Source organism: Melanotaenia boesemani, chromosome 11 (assembly GCF_017639745.1).
Source record: "Melanotaenia boesemani isolate fMelBoe1 chromosome 11, fMelBoe1.pri, whole genome shotgun sequence".
NCBI classification, from domain to species: Eukaryota; Metazoa; Chordata; class Actinopteri; order Atheriniformes; family Melanotaeniidae; genus Melanotaenia; species Melanotaenia boesemani.
Window position 1 is genome coordinate 26717534 of NC_055692.1, and position 22462 is coordinate 26739995.

The 22462-nt window shown below is 38.5% G+C and overlaps 1 protein-coding gene across 1 annotated transcript; it reads right to left on the reverse strand.

The window, feature by feature from the left end:
- Positions 1-15795: 15795 nt before the first annotated feature.
- Positions 15796-22259, reverse strand: lrrtm4l2 (leucine rich repeat transmembrane neuronal 4 like 2). Its single transcript, XM_042000718.1, has 2 exons — positions 21992-22259; positions 15796-21569 (listed from the first exon to the last, which is right to left on the reverse strand). The coding sequence occupies exons 1-2, from the start codon at positions 21993-21995 to the stop codon at positions 19948-19950; spliced, it is 1626 nt and encodes a 541-aa protein (XP_041856652.1). The 5' UTR covers positions 21996-22259; the 3' UTR covers positions 15796-19947.
- Between the last annotated feature and the right edge of the window lie 203 nt (positions 22260-22462).

A 22462-nucleotide genomic window follows, 5' to 3' on the forward strand; every position in this document is an offset into this window, starting at 1 on the left:
GGGACAATCCAGTTTAGATAAATATATGGGATGTCCTGGCTAATGTGGGATCACTAATGTACGGTGAAGCTTTACTGAGTAAATGCATAGAATATGGTTGTGGAACAAATTTGGATATATTTTCTTGTTCTCAACCAAGCGGCAACCTTAGCCGGTGAAATGTGAAGCCTATGCAAAAATGCAAAAAATTGCAGTTCACCCCTCATTCCCTTGGGGCTCGCTTCAAAACAGAGTCAATGCCCATAGACTCCCATGTTAAAAAGACCAACTTCACAGTAGAAATAAACATGTTTAAAGCCTGGTACAAAAAAACATTTTAGGATTAACAGGCAACTGTGAGGGGGGTGAATTTTTTTCTAACTCATCTATTTGGATGTTATTTAATCTTGAAATTGGGCATAATTAGGGGCATGTCCTTTTGATTGACAGGTATCCAATATCCACTGCAAGAAAGGAGAGTGCAGCACAACCACGGTTTTTTGCCGGCTAACAGCGCTCCTTAGCTTTAGCCAACCTACTTCCATTAGCTGGTTAGCTACCGTTAGCTCTGGGTTAGCTCGGTTAGCTCTTAGCTACAGGCGGCTTGATGAGTGTCAATCATCTACCGCCACCTTCACAGTCTCCCTCTCAGCTCCACCTCTTTGCCCATTTTTGGATTTTCCTGGAATGACAACACATCTGATGCTGCCAAGATGGCGACATTGGGAACCGCCCAATGAGCTTTAATTCAGCTGTTCAGAAACCTATGGGTGATGTCACGGAGGCTCCATCCATCTTTTATATACTGTCTATGTTCTCAATGGACTTTCTTACAGATCTTTGTTAGAGAATAAGTCCTGCCGCTGGTTGATCACAAGCTCCTGTTTTCTGCCTCTCTGATTTATAGCAACAGGATTTATCACCATATCCCGTATGACATTGGACAGGTTTTAGGGGCTCTTCCGCTGCTAATCATCACAACTGAACCTGACCCAAGTATCTGGACCAACATACTGTTTAGCGAGAGCCTGCTGAGATGTCTGCTATGACGAGGAATCCAGAAACAACTTCATCAACAATCAACATATCAACTTCATCAACGATCAAGATATCCTCCACCAGCTTGCGAACTCTATCAAGGATGAGTTAGAGGAAGAGCCACCAGGAGAAGATGTAGTAGAGGTGGAACTCCTTGACGTTATAATGGACTTCTTGAGAAGTGGCATGCTGGCAAGTCTAAAGGACCATGGCATGTCCCGCCTGCTAGCCTTCAATGATCTAATCACAGAGCTACAGCAGCTTCCTGTGGTGGTTGAAGAAAAGGATTCATAGTCAGAAGTGGAGACAGAAGCTGTTGTAGCACCTGCAGCGGTCAACAGAAAAGCAGAGCAACGTTCATCTTCACCCAGCAGGTTTACGGATATGGTAACATTGTCAGATGTCGCTGCCTTGCTACCCCACAGATAATTCAAGCTTCGCTGTGGCCAGATTTTCAACTGGGACTCCAATGTAAGCTATGGTTCATTGTGTAGAAAGATTGATGAGGGTCTGACTGAGAACTTTACGGTGCTGAAGTTATTTGTACAGTGTTAAAGATCATCAGACCAGGTACTTTTAAGACATGTTGATGACCAAACAGGGTTTAACTGTTACTGAGTTAAAATGGTTTCTAAGGGCTCATTTAAGAGACAAGAGTTGTGCTAAGTTGTTTCAAGAGATTAGTAATGCAAAACAACATGATAAAGAAACCCCACAACAGTTCATGTGTCGTTTAATGGGGTTAAAACAGCTCGTGCTGTTTGCTTCTCAGCAAAATAGTTCTGAGTCGACAGCAAACTTGTCCAAGGTGTATTGCTTCACTCCCATTACCAGGGAATAAGTGAAAAAATATGCCCATGTTCGTAGGGAGCTTAAATCTATTGCTGAAAACATGAAAACTGATGCCTTGATTTTAGAAACAATCACAAAATCAGTCAGTGAAGAGATTGAGAGACAAACACACCTAGGCCAAACACACAAAAGCAAAACCCTTACCATTAATTTAATGCATCAAGGAGAAAAACCAAATGTCTAACCTGAAGCTGAAGTCCAGGCCAGCATTCTTAAACCTTAAGCAGAAGTCCAGGCTCAGCTCACTGCCATTCAGGAACTCACAGCACATGTATCAGCCCTGGCCAAAACTCTTGAAAAAGCTCTTACTTTACATACCAGCCTCCCAGAATCCAGCCAAAAAAAAAAAAAAAAAAAAAGCCACAGCGGTTAACTTCCAACAGTCTGAGGCTCTTTCTCTTTGAGAGCTACAACTGTTTCTAGGTCCTTGGGGTGGCGACCAAGATAGCAGACCTCCCCTTTGAAAAGCTTGCACTTTGTGGGTCTTAGTCTGATTTCATGTTCCTTTATGTGGCTGAGGACTTGCCTGAGTTGTTTTACATGAGGAGTAGCACAACACATCATCAAGATAAGTAATGCAGCATTCGTCTCGCGTGCCCTCCAACACTCCCTCCATCTCTGAAATGCTGCATCCATTCATATAATCCCCATGGCATACTGAATGCTGTGAGATGTCTGAATTCTTCACTGACAAAACCTTGGTGATATGCACTCCCTTGATCTAGTATTGAGAACCATGTGTTACCTAGACTGTCAAGAAGATCCTGAATTTGAGGCAGAGGATGATGGTCTGCAATGGTCTTTTTATTTAGGCCGTGAAAGTCTACACAAAGCCGCAGACTGAGGAAAGTGGAAACAGAATTTCACAGTTTCCAGAGTTTCGTTGGATGTCATCAATGTCATCAATGTCATCAGCCATGAAGTAGTGAAATACGAGGTCCCGTGGATCTCTGAACCTTCATCCTTCCGGGATTATCCCAGGTGCAATAGAATCAAAGGATTTTGCAGTAATGATTCAGGAACTTGTAAGCAAACAAGACATGGTTGATGGGTTATGTCTGCGTTATGCCCTAAATACATAGCTAAAAAAAACCCATTGTACCTCATTATTTTCTGTGGCTTTTAATGTGTGATACTGTTAACAAGCCTGATGAAAAGTTAGCACTGTAGCTAATGGTGGTTCACTGAAATGTAGTCGTGCTTATGTGAATGTACGGTTAGCTGAAGGAAATGATGTTGACATGTAGATTTATTGTTTTATGCTGTGCAAATGCTAAATCTGTGGAATTGTTACAGATATGAAGCTATACTGAGTAAATGCATAGAATATGGTTGTGGAACATATATATGTGAGTTTATATATACTATTCTCAGTGGACTTTCTCACAGATCATTGTTAGAGAATAAATCCTTCCACTGGTTTATCACAAGCTCCTGTTTTCTGCCTCTCTGATTTATATCAGCAGGATTTATCACCATACCCCTTATGACCTTGGACAGGTTTTAGGGGCAACAGGTGTAGAGGTCTCAAAAACGTATGCATCAAATGTGATACTTTTGGTGTTTGTAAGGTTTGAAGCCATTTCAAGTAAGCCTACCATTCACACACGTGCGCATGACAGTGAACCATGCAATATCTGATTATTAGGGGCCATTTAAAGTCCAGTGGACTATCTAAAGCAGTGTTTCTAAGTAAATAGAAATTTGTCAAGAGAATAACAACTGAGGAAGGTAAGTTAAGTTACTGAATCAGTGAAACAGCTATTTTAATAGCATAAAATCACACATAAAAAGCTTAAAATGTACATCAACTACACATGAAAAGTGCTCAAAGTGCCTTTCTCTGCTTTTCATTTCTGCTGTTTTGATAATATACTGTATAAATAATTATTTTTTAAGTGTTTGGACCTGAGCATCTGGGGGAAATTCAGTGTCAGCTTGTTTCCTACAGTGACCTCTCATATTACTCTTGTCATCTGGTGAATTGTTAGTTTAGAATACTGATTAGAGTGGCCTATTTTAGTCTTAATGAAACCACATCGTAACTTTAACTGTAAATCAAACTACAATCCATGACAGGTTGTAAAAAAAGTAAGCACAGGCCAGAAGATTAATGACCTCACACAACACTCAAGATATAAAACTTTTTCAACAACAGAAATATACATCACAAGGCTATTCAGATGAATAGGGTGCCTGTGGTGGAAAACTGGCTCTAAACTGTCCATTTTCACTGGAAAGAAACAAAAAACAAGAATTTTGACACCGGCCTTACTCAACTCATAACACACAGATGGCCAATATCACAGTTCAGAGAGGACTAAGTGGGCTGAAACATCCAGTCTGAACAGTTTTCTTTGTAAACCAGATGAATTAAAAACAACAGTTGTGGTTTCCTGCTGTTTGTGAGACAATACAAACTTTTTTGATGCTAAACATATATCAAAATGTTGAGTCCTAATACCACCGGTAAGTCATTTAAAAAATGTGTTGCATTGATATGAAAACAGTTTACATAAAAATTCTGTATTATGGCTTCTGTCCTGCATCAAAATAATTAAACCAAGCTCTAGTGAGAATACACTGTTTAATTCATTGCACTACAGTTGGGACATTGCTGATGCCCGAGTCAATATCCAGACTATGCGATAAGGCACTGATACTTGAGCAGTTGCATGGGTTGTTCTACATGAAATTGTTTTAATGATTTATCTCTGAGAGGGTTTGATAAGGTTCTAGATGTAAAGAACTGATTAATTATGAGGCATTAGATATTTATACAGATGAGATAACCAATAGACCTTCAATGGTTTATTTAATTGAATTACTGGTCACAGACTCAACAGTCAAAATTGTATTAATCTTCATTTAGGAGAAATATTTAAAGCCCTGTCTACCGGATGCAAAATTTAATGTTAAGTGATATTCAGCTAACTACATTAAAAGACAAGCAATAGCTGCATTACAAATTTTTTATGAAGTTGATTATACTAAACATGTCATTGAATCCTGCTGTTAAACTGAATGATTTGTTACTTTATCTTAATAAAAATGAGCAATACTTCTAATTTAAATAAGTGTAAGAAAGTGTAGGGAATGAAACCTAAAAACCATGCTGGTGGCCTGGCTGCAGAAATAGTAAGGTCTGTTAGTCAAACAACCATTGGGTAAATTGCAATACCTTCAATTCTTACTAATGAGACATAACATGAACTGCCATTAAATTGGTCATAAACAACTGTGCATGAACAACATGTGAAACACTCACATTGGAACACGGACCAAATAAAAATAGACCATTTCCTAGTGGTTTACTTACTGTTTAAGCATGTATGCATGCATTTCCCCCTCAAGAATTAAAATAAATGAATGCATAAAATCTGTTTAAAATGTTAAAATATCTTTTGGGTTTAACAAAGCAAAGCAGCTTTCTTTGGCAACACTCACTACACATGACTACCCCAATTATCATAATATTACAAAGATCACTGCACTGAGAACAAAGTGCACAAAATCAACAGTAATGCATTTACATAAATATATTCACATATTGAATTAGGTATTAAAGTGTAAATTTTACCCAAATCAAATGTTTTCAGCAATATCCAACAGTAATGAACATAACTAAATCTGGTGTAATCAAACCGACATAAAGAAATCTCATCAGCTGGCTGCTAAAGAGTCAGTTAATTCAGCGTCTGTCGATGGCGTAATCACTTTACTAATGGTAATCTAGAGAAGCTCACTCCTGTCTCTGAGAAGCATACTGTTACACACATTCTATAGAAATATTTTCATTTATAAATGTCAGGAATTACAGAACAGAAACTACTTAAAATGATTAACGATTCAAGAAGAAGACATCTACATCTATACAGTACGAAGGGCATAAAACCTTACATAAAAGGGGGAAAGATGAGACCATTTATTGTATTGCACCGGCCCAGGAGACAATATAATATGCCACAAGGAGGTAGTCAGTCAAGCTTATATGTATATCTATGTACATACATTATTGTGTTGGTGAGCCCATCATATTCTACAGTTGATATTTGGGTGGTACAGGTATGTAACAGAAAAAAAATGGCAAACAAACAAAAACTCTGTATGCATGGAAGACAAAGCTAAACATCAATATTGAATGGCCATGACCTTTAAGCCTCTAGGCAGCAAATTCTGTGCTGGAAAGGGGCTCATTCAAAATGAATGGGTATTGTATTTGTGTGTAAACTTTTTATTGGTTTTGTATATGAACAAAATAAAGAAACACAAATGCCTTCCCTGTGTCCAAGTTCATTGTGACCACAATCTTAAACTCTTTTTGTAAATCATACATGACACGTATCCCGGCTAAAATAATAAAGACCACTTGTTTGTCAGCACACAATTCAGATGAAAATTGTGCAAAAATGTGTGTTGTTTTTTTGTTTAAAGAGCTACAATGGCCTCTATATTGGTCAGACAGATTATCATCTTAGCTTGACTGGAACCTTAAAAGGTCCCCTTTAAAATTATAACAAAGACAGCATTGTTAAACATTGACCGATGTCCTGTACCTGAGTCTAAACCAGGATATGCACAGCATCTAAAATATAATTTTCTGAAGGGGGGTGGGTAACTTCCTGATCTGATAACTATGATACAGCTGCCAGTCAGGAAGAGTTATATATCTCTACAGTATTCGCTACAGACATGGAACTTTTCAAAAATCATATGTAAGTTTTGTTACCTTGAGTGGCAACGACAAGTGAAATTTGGGCTCTGGCCCATGGACTAATTAGTACACCATTAATGCCCTATGCTTTAAAACAACATAGCAAAAGATGCCAAATGTAATTGTCAGAAAAAAAAATCCCTGGGATTGGGGAAGCATGGGACGAGGTGGAAGGACCCAAATGTAGGACTCACGGAGACACAGGTGGATGGATGGCTAAAGATGATTTAATTAAACAGAAAACACTGCAGAAGCAGGAACACAGGGACTGAACTAAAAACGACCAAACTATGAAAACTAGAACACTAAGACTGGAAGAACAAACACACACTATGGAAAAGACCAAACAGACTGAGAACTAAAGAGAGTCCTTGTCATCTTATCAAGTGGCTGTTAAGACAGCTAAAACCAATTATTTGGCTAATATTGTATTGATAAATTGTCAGAGACCTTGTGTTTTATTTAATACTATAAATTCTGTTATTGCTCCACCTGCAGCTTCTAGTCTTGTGGGTTCTTCTGCAACTTATGAAAGTTTTTTAAAGTTTCTTGTGGGCAAAATTGCCGATATCAGATCTCACATTGTTCTACCAACCCATGAGCCATTCATTTTCCAAATGTGCACTGCAGTTGTTGACCACTTTGGACCAGTGTCTTTATCCCTGCTCTCTGAACTAGTTGAAAAATTAAAAGCCAAAGCTTGTAGTCTCGACATCATTTTGTATTCCTAGTGGGAGAGGAGGAGGGGTGGTGGCAGTGCTGGGGGCAAGGTGGAAGCTAGTAGAATTGTAAATGGGGGAGTGACAGTGAAGGCCGGTTGTTGTGCAGTTGGAGGAGGGTTTCTGAGGGCTGTGGTGTGCTGGGGGGATAGTGGGTAAAGTTGAGGAGGTGCGAAGGCAGTGCGGGGGGACCAGAAACAATCCACAGCTGAGGGGTTGTCCCCACGACGCTGAATTGCAGTAAAACTGCAAAGGTATTTTGGCAATCCACCCTTTAATCCCCACTAAACCAGGGATTACCCTCCATGAAACCGATCATGTCTGAAACCAGGTACCAAGGTGGATAGGTTTGAGGACAGCATAACCGCATCACTAGAGGATGTGACGTCAGTGTGATGAACATGCACCAAACACAACAATAATGGTGTCCATGACCAACTGTGTTGTGGTGCTGTTCCAGACAGTCCTGGCTTGTGTATAGCTTTAGTACCAAAATGCACTGAGCAAGCAGATATGTCATTATCTGCACATGTGCTATGTCTTCTTCTAGCTCTAGAGTGTTACTCTTTAATCATCGTAGCGCCCCCCACAGCCTTGTAGTATGTACTACAGCGGTGTTGAAGATTTTTTCCTAGTTTCCGCCACTGTTTTCACACCTGAACCGGCTTCAGTGCCGTGTGGACATAGCCTGAATTTGTTGAAGAACAAATTCAGTTCGTTGGCTCTGTCCAGGCTGGTATCCTCCAGCTGCTGGTCTTTGGTGTTGAAGCCAGTGATCTTCTTCAACCACTGGTATCTGTAGGATTTTTCCTACCTGTAGACATTCCTTCACAGTTACATGTTCAGGATTGCCCCACCTTTCATTCACGTACATTACAATCCCGCTGCTCTTCCTTTTGTCTCATGTCTCAGTGAAGCACATCGTGCTGCCCTCTCGGTATTGCAGACCTCACGTTTCCTGTAATGATCAATGAAACTGAGGGTTTATATATTCTCCTCCTTACCCGGACTTTCACTCCAGCTCTGCAGCCATAGTGTCTCCTCTTGAGCTCTGCAGGGATCACGGGTCGAGCTGCAGGCAGGCATGGTGGCCTGGAGAGAGCTAACTCGTGTGTGTACCTGTACACGACCCCCCTCAGGTCAGCACAGCCAACAAAAAAATGCAAAAAGGACGAGGAGAACCAGAGAAAAGGGATGGAAGCTGAAGATGTGCAGTTTAAGTGAGAAAAGAAATTTAGTGAAGAAAAGGACCATAATAAAACAATAACAAGATTAAAGAACACATATAGCTGCTTAAACTATCTCCCACACTTGCGGAGCCATCTTAAAAAAAAAATAAAAAAAAAATAAATTATTACAATTAAAGGGGTAGTACACCCAAAAATGTGTCTTTACCTAGTCTTAACCCAGGTAAAGAATAAAGTCCGGTGTTACTTTTACACCCTTCAAAAGCACAAATCCGTCCCACTGCATGAATATTTAACCAGAAACTCTGTGAAAGAACAGAAGTCTGAAACTAGCAAATCTACACCATATAAGTTCACATCGCTTCATAAGCGTTGGTGGGTGTGGTTTTCTATGTCTGCAAGGCAGGGACCCATCTGTTTGCATCTGGAGGAAAGGGGCTGTGGGGTTTTTAAAATTTCTCGTGGTGTAGATAACATCTCCATGACATGAAAACATAACCTGGTTTAATCCTGTAGAGGGCGCTATGAGCCATTTTTTTTTACCCACAAATACCCCTTTTTAAGATAAACTTAAAAATACAAATTTTATCAACAGTACATATGATTTTCACCACAATTAAGTAATTATGGGTTGTTTACAGCTCAAAAAACTAATTTTTGGGTTCACTACCCCTTTAATAACCAGAAGCTGGGAACAGGAAGTAAATTACACAGAATACACAAGGGAACAACTCTACCAAATAAAACAGGAAACAAACCAGAACATGAAAAAAATGACAAATAAGAAAACTAAATAGACAGCAACAGAACAAGAACAAAAACAGGCATCATGACAGAAAAGATAGCACTGTTGACCCTAAAGGCAAATGCACTGCAGTTCAAGCAGAAACTGATCCTGATTTCAGGCTATTTTTTAAATTTAGTACATTATGAATCTACAATTTATATCGTAAAATGTGCAGTATTCCAACTAAGCTTGCAACTAGGACAGATTTTACAAATGGGTGAACACAGCCCAATTCAGCAACCTTAAAAAAAAATTTACTACAGCGATTTAAACCTGCAAAATAAACAAACTGCAAAAACATTGTAAATAAATAAATGATCACCCTTCATTAAATTAGAAATCGTATGATATTATATCTTTTAGCACTGGCACCCTTTCCTTGTGACCTGGAGTGTGATTTCGGTATAATCTGTACATTATATATTACTCCAGTAATATTTCATGAACTGAACTCTCTGACTCCCTGATAATATATACATACATTTATGGGTTAACTGTAGTCAGGCTGATGTCATCTGCATGCTACACTGCAAACATACATTTACAAGACTGAGTAATTTCTATTCTCACTAATGTAACTTTTGTACTCAGTATTACTGTTTTCATATCAAACTCATGTTTCATTTAAGTTACGCAAGTGTTACTGAATGACTTTTAACAGTCTAAACTATCCATCCATCTATCTGCCATACCCACTTTATCCGATTTGGACCCAAACCCATCTGCCATCGGGCGAGAGGCAGAATACAACCGCATAGTTCAACAACTATGAACATGCTAAAGTCCAAAGTCAGTTCACAGAAGCAACGAGAGAGAAAGCCTGACACACCCCTCCCCAGCTGAAGAAGGAATATACAATCCCTCTTACATGTTCTGAATCTCCCCTGTGGTCCCCCTGATAAAATGATAATGATTCTGATAAAAATGATCTTAATATAGGCAAATAATAAAAAATGTACACACTGTTGTTAAATAATTTTGTTTTCTGAAACATTTCCCTTTTTATTCCTATCCATCAGTAATCTCCTTTAACATGGTGCAACAAGAAACAATTACTAAGAGGAAATCAGATTGTCACAATAATTTAATAAAAAGATATAAAAAAAATTTTTTACTTTTAAGGGCAACAGTGGTATGCTTATGTTGTATATATACATTTATATAGGGTTTAGATGATTTGTAAATCATTGCAGTCATTCTTTATTTACATTTTATTTAATTCCCACCAGTATTATGAAAACATCAAGAAATCAGCTGTGAGGAGGCTGAGGCTGCTCTGTGACAGCAACGGTAGTGATGAAAGATGAGTTGGAGTCCTTGATTGGACCTTCAGTCTTATAAACACAAGATTGTGCATCTGTGCATCTGAACATTGATGTCAACAAGTGAGAGCTTTATTGTTCTTTTGGCCACAATCAATAAAATATTGTTGATGGATTAAATAAAAGGGAGCTGAAACAAAGATATTTAAATCTCAAGCCAAAGAAGATAAGAAAGCAAGATGACTCTTCTCTCCATTATCTGTTTCTGCTGATGGACATTAGATCAAACCAACAAATAAGCCCTAATGAAAAATGTGGTTTTGATATTTATGCCAGTGCCAGTGGTGCCAGATCAATGCTGATGCTGTCACAGCTCAGCGTTTGCCAACAGTGATCAATAGATGCCGTGGATTTCTAAATGCACTTTCATATGCAAGGGAAAGGAATCTTCTGCAGTAAAATCAGAGTATGCTGTAGGGGAAATTTCAGCTGCCATAAAGATCATGTTGGTAAAGGCAGTCAAACCTCATCAACACAACAGCCAAATCATTTCTACATAGCCCCCCTGTCCCCACTGCCCTTTAACAACCTTCACTGTCTAAATTAAGATGGGTTTGATACTTTTTCTCCTTAAGATGTTACAGACTGCCATGGTACTATGTACCACTGCTGCACTAATGTTGCCATTATTTATGCAGTAGCTTAGAAGCCCTCAGCAATGAGCTGCTGGGTCTTCTATCAAAAGGACTCCCTGCACAGAAAAATCAGTCTTTCATAATGGCAATTTTTGTGGTTTTGCTGTTTCATGCAGCAGAGCTGGCCCTAGTCACTTTGGTACCTAGGAGAGATTATGGTGACCATGTACAGCTTGCCGGTAGATATGAGGTGAAGCTAGTGGACGTAGTACTGAACAAACAACCTTATATCTACCCTCTGTCACATTGTGATGGAGCTGCTAAAAAAAACTTCATAAAAACCACCAACATGTTTGTTTTTGTTACTGTACTGTTACTGTAACCAGTCATTTTATGGTATTATTGGCAGCAATACAAAAACAACCATAAGTTTTAAACAGTAATATAATAAATGTTTTCCTCTCCAGCCACAAAATTACTGAACATATTCTTGAAAACTTCGAATACTTCAAAGGATCAACGCTAAAAATCCAAAGGTGTTATGCTTTAGCAACCTTTTGTTTTCACTGGCAAAAATCCCAGATGTGACAAAGTGCATGTGTCCGGGTGTTTCTTTACACTTGTAAAGAATCTTTAAAAAATTCCTGAATCCAGGCAATGATCCGGATTACTACAAAAATCTAATTACTTGCTCCTTATTCCATTTCGGAGACTTTCTGAAAAAGTCATCACAATCTGTCCATTACTTTTTGAGTTATTTTGCTAACAGACAGACAGACAAACCGTCGCCGCCAAAAACATAAACCCGGCGTTGGCAGAGGTAACAAACTAACAAGCGCATTAGATGAATAGACCAGAGTGAGCTCCATGTGTGCCTGATGGGAATATTGTAAGAGTTGTTGTAACCATGTGAAAGGATTTTATCCAAAATGTATTTGAATTTGGCAGTACTGACACTAGAAACATGACTGCTTAAACCGTTTAAACTTTTAGGCAGCAGGTCTACTTACAACAGAAGAAACACAATCCTACATTCTTTTTTGAAACAGGTGATTTTTTCAATAAACAAATTTCAAAAAGTGCTCCACGACAGCTTCATGTGCTGCGTGTTAGTACTTTGCAGACCACTTCAGACGTAAAATCAATACTATTTGATCAAGTGCAAAATGTTGATTTTAACTGGTGCTGGGCAACGTTTAAAATGTTTTAATCACAGTTAATTGCATAATATGTTGTGATTAATTGTGATTAACTGGATTGGTACTCGCAAAAAGTCCTTTACCTTTAAGAGAAAGTGTGCTGCTATATGAAGAAAATGCAGTAAATCAGGGGTCTGCAACCTACAGCTCTGGAGCAGCAAGTGACTCTCTGGACCTTCCACAATGACTCTTAATACATAGATATGATAGAATGTTTTTAAATATAGATATAATAACAAATGCAGGTTTTTTAAGCAACTTTTCAGTTTCTTTTATTGAGTAATTGAGTAAAATTCACACAACATAACAGATTATATATATATACAGTCATGGACAAAATTGTTGGTACCCTTCGATTAATGAAAGAAAATATCACAATGGTCACAGAAATAACTTGAATCTGACAAAAGTAATAATAAATAAAAATTCTATGAAATTTAACCAGTGAAAATCAGGCACTGCTTTTCAACCATGTTTCAACAGAATTATTTAAAAAAATAAACTCATGAAACAGGCCTTTTGTGAGATTCAAGTTATTTCTGTGACCATTGTGATATTTTCTTTCATTAACCGAAGGGTACCAACAATTTTGTCCATGACTGTATATATATATATATATATCTTTTTCCTCTTATTTTTCTATATTGGAAACTATTGGCTTTTATTTTATCTACATCCTACATCCTACATTTTTTTTTTTGCTAAAGTTTTATGTTTTTCTTTATTTTAAAACATGAAAATAGAAATAAAAATGTGGTTCTTCAAAAACGGCTATATAAAAAATTTTAAGTTGTCTTCTTTCGAAAGGTCTCATAACATTTGCGTCTCTAAAGGGTTGCAGACCCCTGCACTAAACACATAAACAGATTTAGCAGCAGTTTTCTCTTTAAACAGCAACAGCTAAAATATTTCTTCATGTATATCTATAAAATCAAATATTTATGCCAAAGAATGATGAAATATTCAGGATTTACTAAGTAAAAGGTAAAAAGTCGGCAGGATGAATTTAAAGCTGTGAAGCTGCTTCCTTCTAAACACAGAAGGAACAATATGTGACATGGACAAATGTCACCTCTACTGAAAGCACACATCTTACAGATTCCAATACTGTAAGTTTCTTCTTGCTATGACAAAGATTTACTGAACCAGAGGCAAAAGAAGGCCCAATTAATGCTTCACGTTTGTAAAACATAGTCATAAAATGTCTTTGCTGTCTTGCCTCAAAACTTATATCCACCAGGATAAAATTGCATTTAGTTTAAAAACAAAACAAAAGCAAAACTTTCCAAAATGTTCCTCCCATTTGCATGGGTTTTGACCGACAAAGAGAAGTGTTGGTTCTTTTTCTTCTTTCTTAAGTGCCAGACAGAAAGTTTTTCTAAACCCGCTCTCTCCTGATTACATCAGATGTCTAGCTGTAGCAGGACCAGACATGGAGGTGGAGGCATTGGACAGCAAGCATCTGCATGTGGTTTCTCTGTGTTCAGAGCTAGTGAGCAAGAACTTTGAAAAAAAAAAAAAAGAAAAGAAGAAGCTTAATGTGATAGTAACATCCCCAGCCCTAATATATATATATATGTATTTTCTTTTCAAAAACATAAAAAAAAAAATTATTATGTAAAACACTTTGCACTGCTTTTTCATTCAAAGTACTTTATAAATAAAGTTTGATTTGATGTGATACAGAACATCTGCACTGTTACACCACAGTAGTAAGTCTGTTGTGTTATTTTATTTCATTTAAAGAAGGCGTTTAAACAAACTTTTACTATGATCTATGTTTACAGTTATTATATAACCAAGTTTAACTGTAACATTTGGTTATATAATAACAAAATTAATAACTGAAAATAAAGATGACATACAGTGATGTCAAACAACACAAATAACAGCTAAGCCTCCATTTTTCAGCAGGTGGTGAAGATATGAGTGAAGCAGCTTCTAGAGCAATGATTCCCAAACTTTTTGAGCCAAGACCCCAAAGATAGTACACGATTTTGTTTATGCAATAATAGGTTAAAAGATTACTGCATTAATTTCACAGCTTAATCTTTTTGCCTTAACAAGCTCATTTTAACAGCTCTTTTAAAAATCCCAAATCTTTTTGATAAATGCAGCCAAAATGTATTTATTTTTCTTTACAATGATCTGGTGAACCCCTTGAAATTCTCTTGGGAACCTCAGTTTGGGAAAGGCTGTTCTAGAGGCATCTGAAGCAGTGAATCTGGACAGATTTAGAGTAGATTTAACTGTTCCTGTACAGTGCAAGCAAAACATGTAGCTGCAGCAGACAGACTAAAACTTATGTTAAACAACATAAATCATCATCCAGCTATGTCACTAAAATATGAGGTAGAACCAGTTATCTAGACCAGTGTTTCTCAATCCTCGTCCTCAGCGACCACTACCCTGCATGTTTTAGTCCTTTCCAACTCCAGTACACCTGGTTCAGATTAATTGAACTCCTTGTCAAGTTCTTTGCAAGCCTGCTAACGAGCCAGTCATTTGATTCGGGTGTGTTAAAGATGGACACCTTTAAAACATGCAGGGCAGCGGTCCCCGAGGACCAGGATTGAGAAACACTGATCTAGACCCATAGCAGCTGCAGCAGCAACAGTGTATGGTGTAGGCCAGGTCAATCAAACAATGAGAAACAATATAGGGGTACATATATGGCTTTTATTTTCAAGACAGTAAGAGGAAAGGACCCCAGTTGGGGGTCTAAATTATTTCCATTTATTATTATTATTATTATTATTATTATTATTATTATTATTATTATTATTATTATTATTATTATTATTATTATTTCCTTTCACGTTGTGTGTATGTGTTTGTGAACCTACTAGATGCCTAGAATTTCTTTTGCAGTTCTGAATAATTATCCTTGTTTTTTTAGCTATCAACAGACCATCTGTGGACACTTCATGTGTCATGGGTACTATGTTAATGTTCTGTTACTGAGGGAACAACCAAATGACTGGACACCCTTCTTATAAATCTTATACGTGTAATTGTCATTGGCTTTATGTTGATTTCCCTGGTGCAGGTAGCAGAGCTGTTGAAGAATCAGAGGAAATAAATCAGTGAAACACAGAGGAGACATCTCAAAAGAATGCAGCATAAAACTGGTACATTATACAGTCTGCATGTACGGCATGTGTTAGAAAGTGGATAATTTAATTTAGGTTGTATATAAATTTTACTTCAGGCACTATACACTGTTGAAATTTTGTTAAAGGAAACTAAAAATGCAGCTATAAAGGTCAAGCTGTCAGTTGAGTTTCTGCCTGAAATGATTTCCTGATGTTAAGTAAACTAAAGTGGCTGTGGGATCACTTTTTATGGACAAGGAAGTGACTCATAAAATGTAATATTATTATAGGGGATGTTTGCAACAGCCTTTTTACCTCTGCTTCACATTAAGTCATAAAACATTGTTGACAGGATTTTACAGTAATAGAAAGAGTTTTTATTGGTAAAAACCATGTGAATATCAGAACGATTTGAAACACAAATCACTTATGTAGACAAGACCATGTGATGATGAATATATCTGTTAACGAAAAAAATACTTGACAGGAAATACTATACTTGTTTTATATATTAAGCTACTAATATTCATATTCAAGTATTCAGTCAATAAGGAAGTGGACAAATGAAAGTGAGGGAATATGTAATAATACAAAATAATTTTCTTGAAAGCAATTTTCCGGCTGAAACAGTTATATTTCTTAAACAAAAGCAACACCAAAAGAAAAATCTTCATCTTATTGCATATTTGATGGTGCATTTGGCCACCACCTTCATATGAAAAGAAAAGCAAAAGCCTTTTTTTTTTTCTGTTCAGCGAGCCTACTGGGACATGCGACAAAGGCTGTCAAGCATTACTATTCAAATGAATTTTACAGGTGACATACAGTGTACAAAAGGTGGACTCAGAGAAATCCTGTTGTGGAGCACAGGAGTCTACAACTTTTCTCCCCAAATTGTGACAACTTCCTTTGAATACTTTCATACTTCACTGACTCTATTTTCAGCTGACGTTAATCATTTGGATTTAACAGCCTGGAACTCATTATTTTGACTTGCCAGCTTAAAGGTAATACATGCTAGAAATTCATCTTAGCAGTGGACAGAGGGAAGGGAAGAAAGAATGAAAAAGAAAGACTCTTCTGTCTACGGAACCCCTTTTAGAAAATGGCTTAAACATCCTTGAAGAAATCCTTTTCAGTATATAGTCTGTTGGAAATGCAGTAGAGCATGGCGTTATGGAATATCCTCAAGAGAAGAAGCGGTGAGAATCCATAGACCTTAACAGTCATTAGCATTATTGATGATCTGGTAGTTATTTTCTTCAAGCAAGTTCTGACGTCTTGTTTGATATACAAGGCAATTACCTGATAAAACACCAGTATTTAATTTTTAAACCTTTTGATTTTTCTTTTTTATGAATGAATGAATCAGGTATTAGGTATAATACATTTTGTCACCTCTGAACAAAGCCAGGCTAGTTGTTCAACATTACACTAAGCAATTCCTGGGTGTTTGCTTTGAATTAATCAGACAGACAGGGAAGTGGTGTAGATTTTCTATGTACCACTTGGCAACAACACAAATAAGCTTGTTTGCAAAGAGTTGAATTATCACATTTCTTTCTGTGTGCTGTGAGAGGAAAACTGACAATCAGATGAACATTGTTTATGCAGGGATGAAATATCATCACTGATGCTTAAGCAAGATTGTGTCCACCTTTAAATTACTAATGTAACCTTCGGCAAAGATAAGCTAACCATTATCGACCTTCGAAAAGTCCCCAGTGAGAGATATAATTGAAATCTTACATCTGGTAATAAAGGCTGAGCAGGTGGTTGCATAAAAGTATATGTAACTGCTTGTCCAGGTTTTTTCCTGCATGAATTTCACACACTATTTGACCTTTATCATCTTTTCAGAGCAGGGATTAACAATCTCAGTCCCTGAGGGCCACCTTCATGCAGGTTTTAGTTGTTTCCCTGCTCCAACTCACCTGATTCACGTTAAACAGATTGCCTCAACAGCTTGCTGTCAAGTTCTACACAAGCCTGTAAATGAAGGTGAGTTGAAGCAGGAAACATCACGAACCTGCAGGCCAGTGGCCCTTAAGGACTGAAATGGGGCATCCTTGTTTAAGAGAGCTTTGCTGTGCATAAGGTACTTCGATTTAACAACTTTTCTTTTGCCTCGGAATGTATATTTTTATATTTTGCCTCCTGAGTGCGTTCCTTTTGTTCATTGTTGTGTTCAAGTCAATAATGCAACCTCCCACAATTTTTCATCCAAACAATATTCTCAATAATGATCAGCAGGATGCAGACCACAGCTCTCTAGTCGGCATTCCTCTCTCAGCTACACATCACCAAAAGGTTTCAGAACATACTAAATTACTTTTCATCAGTCACAATATGACAAATCAAACACTAATTACAATATCTGCCAAAATTAGGCCAACAAATCATTTTTTTCTGCTTATATTACATTTTTTGTTTGGCTTACAGGTTTTCCCACTGGCCCCCGAAAGAAATTCATAATTTATGCAAGAGCTGGAGACTAAATATATGGATATAAATTCTGTTGGCAGCATGCCTCTTTGCCTGCCCAGAGCATAAAGAAAGGCTGAATCATGTTTAAATATGGACTGTGGGAGATCATAAATCCTTATCTGAACAACCTTTGACTAGTCAGAAACTTTATACTTACTACACAAGAGCTGTGAACATGCTAATAGCTGATAATGAGCAGAGGGAATTAAATGTGTACTTACTGCACAAAAGGGCTGACCGCTGTAAGGAAAAGACTGTAGTGAGAAGGTAAAAGCTGCAAGAAAACACCTTTATAGGTATTACATGCTAGCACCAGTGCTGCCTCTGCATGCCTGGCTTAACTTATGCTCGTCTCCTTGCTAAGGTTAATTTTTCTCTGCTCACAATGAACATACTAAAAAGAAAAAAAAAAAGGAAAAGCAAATTGAAGCTGGGAGAAAATGAAGGAGTTGATGGGGAAAAGGCAGAACAAGGTGAGTGATAACTTCATTATAGAATGACCTCAGTAGCCAGCCTTTATGCTCGCCTTCGTTTCACTACACTGGAATAATATTTCCAAAGTGACAGAGAACATTGGTTACATAAACCAGAGCTTCTTAATCTGTTTTTGGTTTCAGGGACTGCAATGTCTTTTGTCTCATGGACAAGCAAAGAATAGCACTGCCTCCTTAAGCTCCACTGGCACTAAAAGCAAACCTGTTTACAAGAAAACTGAGAGTATAAAACCACTCTTTTCCAGATGAGTTTAGTCTCAGCTACAGTCTTGGTCCCCTATTCTGAGTCTGAGGTGTGTGTAATCCAGATACAATCAGTACTGTTGTTGGTGGTGCTACAGCTCCAGAAGAGGATAGACAACAACCAGAAAAGAAGGCACGTGAAACTGTCAGCTCCTTTGCATGCAGCAGGAAATCCACTGAAATGTGTGACATCCAAAGCACAATGCATGGATTTAAAGAGATTTCTTTCTCTCCGTGAATGGGCTCCAGCCATCGATGGTCTCAACACAAGCACATTTTCTTTCAGCAGCTCTCAGTATTTCTTTTAATTGTACAGTTAAAATCACAAAAAAAGAGAAAATAACAACCTAGAATCCATATAACTATACCTTTACACAAACAATGCATACTTATCATGACAGGAATAATCAATACAAAATTTATTACTAAAATTAACATTGTCATTTTTGACACATACACACGCACACACAAAAAGCCTTACCTTAATCTGACATATTTGTACATCTTAAGACTAATACATCCTGAGATAAGACTTGTGGGTTGGTAATATGCTCCATTTGTGGCTTGTAACACAACAAAAAAAGAGACACACACATTTTTTTTCTTTTGTCAGTAAAAACTAATTAATTATGTGAGAGAGAAGCATCTGTTTTAAGGAGAATGGCTTCATGCAAATGATGCTCTTTGTGATTGTTCCCCCACTTTTTATGCTACTGCTACAGCTTAACTTGTCTGCCAAATGCAAAATTACTTAACAGGACAATTAGTATGGGTGAGAAGAAGGTGCAACACTTTGAACTTCTCCATCCAGCTATCAGTAAACCAAGGGATTATCAGCTCATCCTTATAATGCACTCACACACACATAAACTTAAATACTCACACACATCCTAATGCTTCACAGGCTACATGACATTATAAACAAAACTAGCAAGGAAATAGCTCTTTTGTTGGCTCATGATGATAAACTCTCTAAACAGTCTTCCTACAGAGCCTTCCCTGCTGTGAAAGTCCAGTTAAAATCTTGTACTGAACACAGCTAACCTGGCCACTTTCTCCATGTGAGTCACGTCAGGGTGATAATCAGCTCTCTCCATTCCAATCATCTTTTCTGTTCACATAATTAAGTTGTATTATCCCCCAAGTATTTTCTTCGGTGCAGCAGAATCTATCGCCTTACATCAAAGATAAAACCAGGAAAAAAACATTTATCTCAGCTTAGTAGTTGCACCTTATGTCTCTTAAAGATGAAACGCTCACACCTCACATTCTATGGATCCTGATATAGTGCACGTGCATGGCCGTGTCTCATTCACCAAGGAGTCCATCGCCTCAGAGTTTGAATGGTAGCTCAGATAATACTCTTGCAACTGAGAATTAAGGTCCTGCTCTTGCTTGAGAGCCTTTTTCCTGCGCTTATGGTTGACTGAGTGCTGCTGCAGCTGCCTCATGGTGTTGGGGTAGCGCCTCCATGAGACATACATAACCAGTAGGATCAATGACACTGACAGGAACAGGGCTACACTGCCTGCAATGATTTTATGGAAAGACATATGTTCAAACTGTAGCTCTGGGATAAATGATGTTGGGGTTTCAGGAGAGATGTGGGCTGTAAAGCTCATGGTTGTGGACTCTGCTATCTTCCTGTCTGTCCCACTTGGACGGGCAGGTGAAGTGGTTAATTTCTGTGAGGGTGACATAGTGTGGGTCAGTTCTGTAACTCCAGAGGAAGCTGGCCAAGTTGTGATGTTCACATTTTGGGTTGAGCGCAATAAGATGAGAGCTGTAGTTGAAAACACATACGATGCATCCACACATATAGAGTAATTCCTCATCACGTCCACCACTCTTTCACCCTGCACAGACTTGGGACTGCTGCAAATCATGCTGATGTCCTTGGAGTCCCTGAAGGTCCTGAGCCATCCCATAAGAGGGCAGATGCTGGGGCTGCAGTCCCAGGCATTGCCTGCCAGGCTAACAGTGGTCAGGGAGGTCCACGCTGCCACAACTTCCACAGACACACTACTCAGTTTATTTGATTCAAGGTTCAGCATTTCTAAGCTTGGCATGCACTGGAAAACAGCAGGATCCAACATTTGGATTTCATTCCCTGAAAGGTCCAGTTTCTGCAGTTTCAGCCAGGTCCATGGCACACCTTGACTAATGGATCGGATCCGGTTCCACTGCAAATAAAGAGCCTGGAGGTTGGAAAGTCGTGGGAAAATAAAGAAATTAATCCTAGAGAATTGATTGTGTTCCAAATGAAGCTCTCTCAGCTTGAACAGCCCTAAAAATGCTGTGCGAGTGAGGCTGCGCAAGCGATTATAACCCAGGTCTAGAAACTCCAAACTGCGGCATTCCAGAAAGGTGCGAATGAGGATCTGCTTTAGTCCATTAGATCGAAGGTGAAGATTCTGGAGCTTGCGCAGGCCATAGAAATGTCCTGGGTGCAGAAACTGCAGCTGATTATAAGATAAGTCCAGATTTCTCAGGTTTGGTATTGCACTGAATGTGTTATTGTGCAGATGTGCTATTTTGTTGGAGCTGAGGATCAGTTCTTTCAGCCTGCGTACACCATGGAAAGCTAAAGCATCTATAGCATTGATGGAATTGTGGTCCAAGTAAAGCCAGATTAGCTGGTTGAGATGAGCAAACTGGTATGGCAAAAGAACCAGCAGGTTATTATAACGCAGGGACAGACCTTGGCATCCTGTGGTGATGTTTACTGGGATGTCTTGAAAGATGCCAGACTCGCAATAAACAATCTTTCCTTCACAGCGACAACTCGCAGGACACATCCTCTCCCCCTTGCTGAGCAGCAGCAAAACAGCTGCCTGCAGAAGAAAGCATGATAACCTCCAGTCCAACATCACAGAACCTGTTGGAGGTAGAGTAGGGCACAGGCAATCAAAGGGAGGACTTGGTTTTTTAAATGTTTGCTCAAAGACATTTGAATAAGTAAAGGTAAAACACTGATCCCTCAAACAGGAGATCATGTAGTGTGTAGCAGCTTTAAGTCTGATGTCTGAGACTGCAGACCTGATTCATGAAGAATTAATAACCATCTGACGTTGGCTACTTTTAAGGTATGCACATGTGAATACATTAACAAATGCACAGAAAAAAATATTGAGAAGAGACAGTTTATTTCCAGTTACAGGAATTAAAATAAATTAAACTAAATTCAGGTTAGTAACTAAGAAATTGTCAGTTAAAACTGATCATAGCTGCCTTCTTTGCGCGGAAGAGCCTGAAGAGGAGAAATTGTGTCACTTAATTTTGATGAACGTAATGACTTACCCATCGTCACTGATGGAAGGAGTGCTCCTCCGGTGGGGGGAGAAAAAGGATAAAGAGCGCGTTAAACTGCGCTCATACGCAGTTTATGCATCCGCATACTGAGCAATACTTGCAAAGCAAATCCAAGTTTTCCGCAGAGCTCCAAGCCCCCGCTGATCTCTGGATGACGCTCAGAAATAGGACGCTTTCACACTTGGGTCGTAGTTGGAGTCGGCGCTACAGTTCAGTTCGCTGTGTGCGCAATTACCCATTTGAGCGCCAACAGACTGATGCACAAGCCTCCACTCCATGCAGACCCACTCTCTCTCTCCCTTCATGTCTCTCCCATCTCTCTATAACTCTCTCCTTTCTCAGAGGCGTAGGCGTCCTCAATATAAGCTTAAAAATGTTTTATTCCTGTCATGAAAATCCTGCCATTAAATTTGTTAGTTACATCATAACATCGTTTGCGTGTTTTACGTCCAGTTGTGT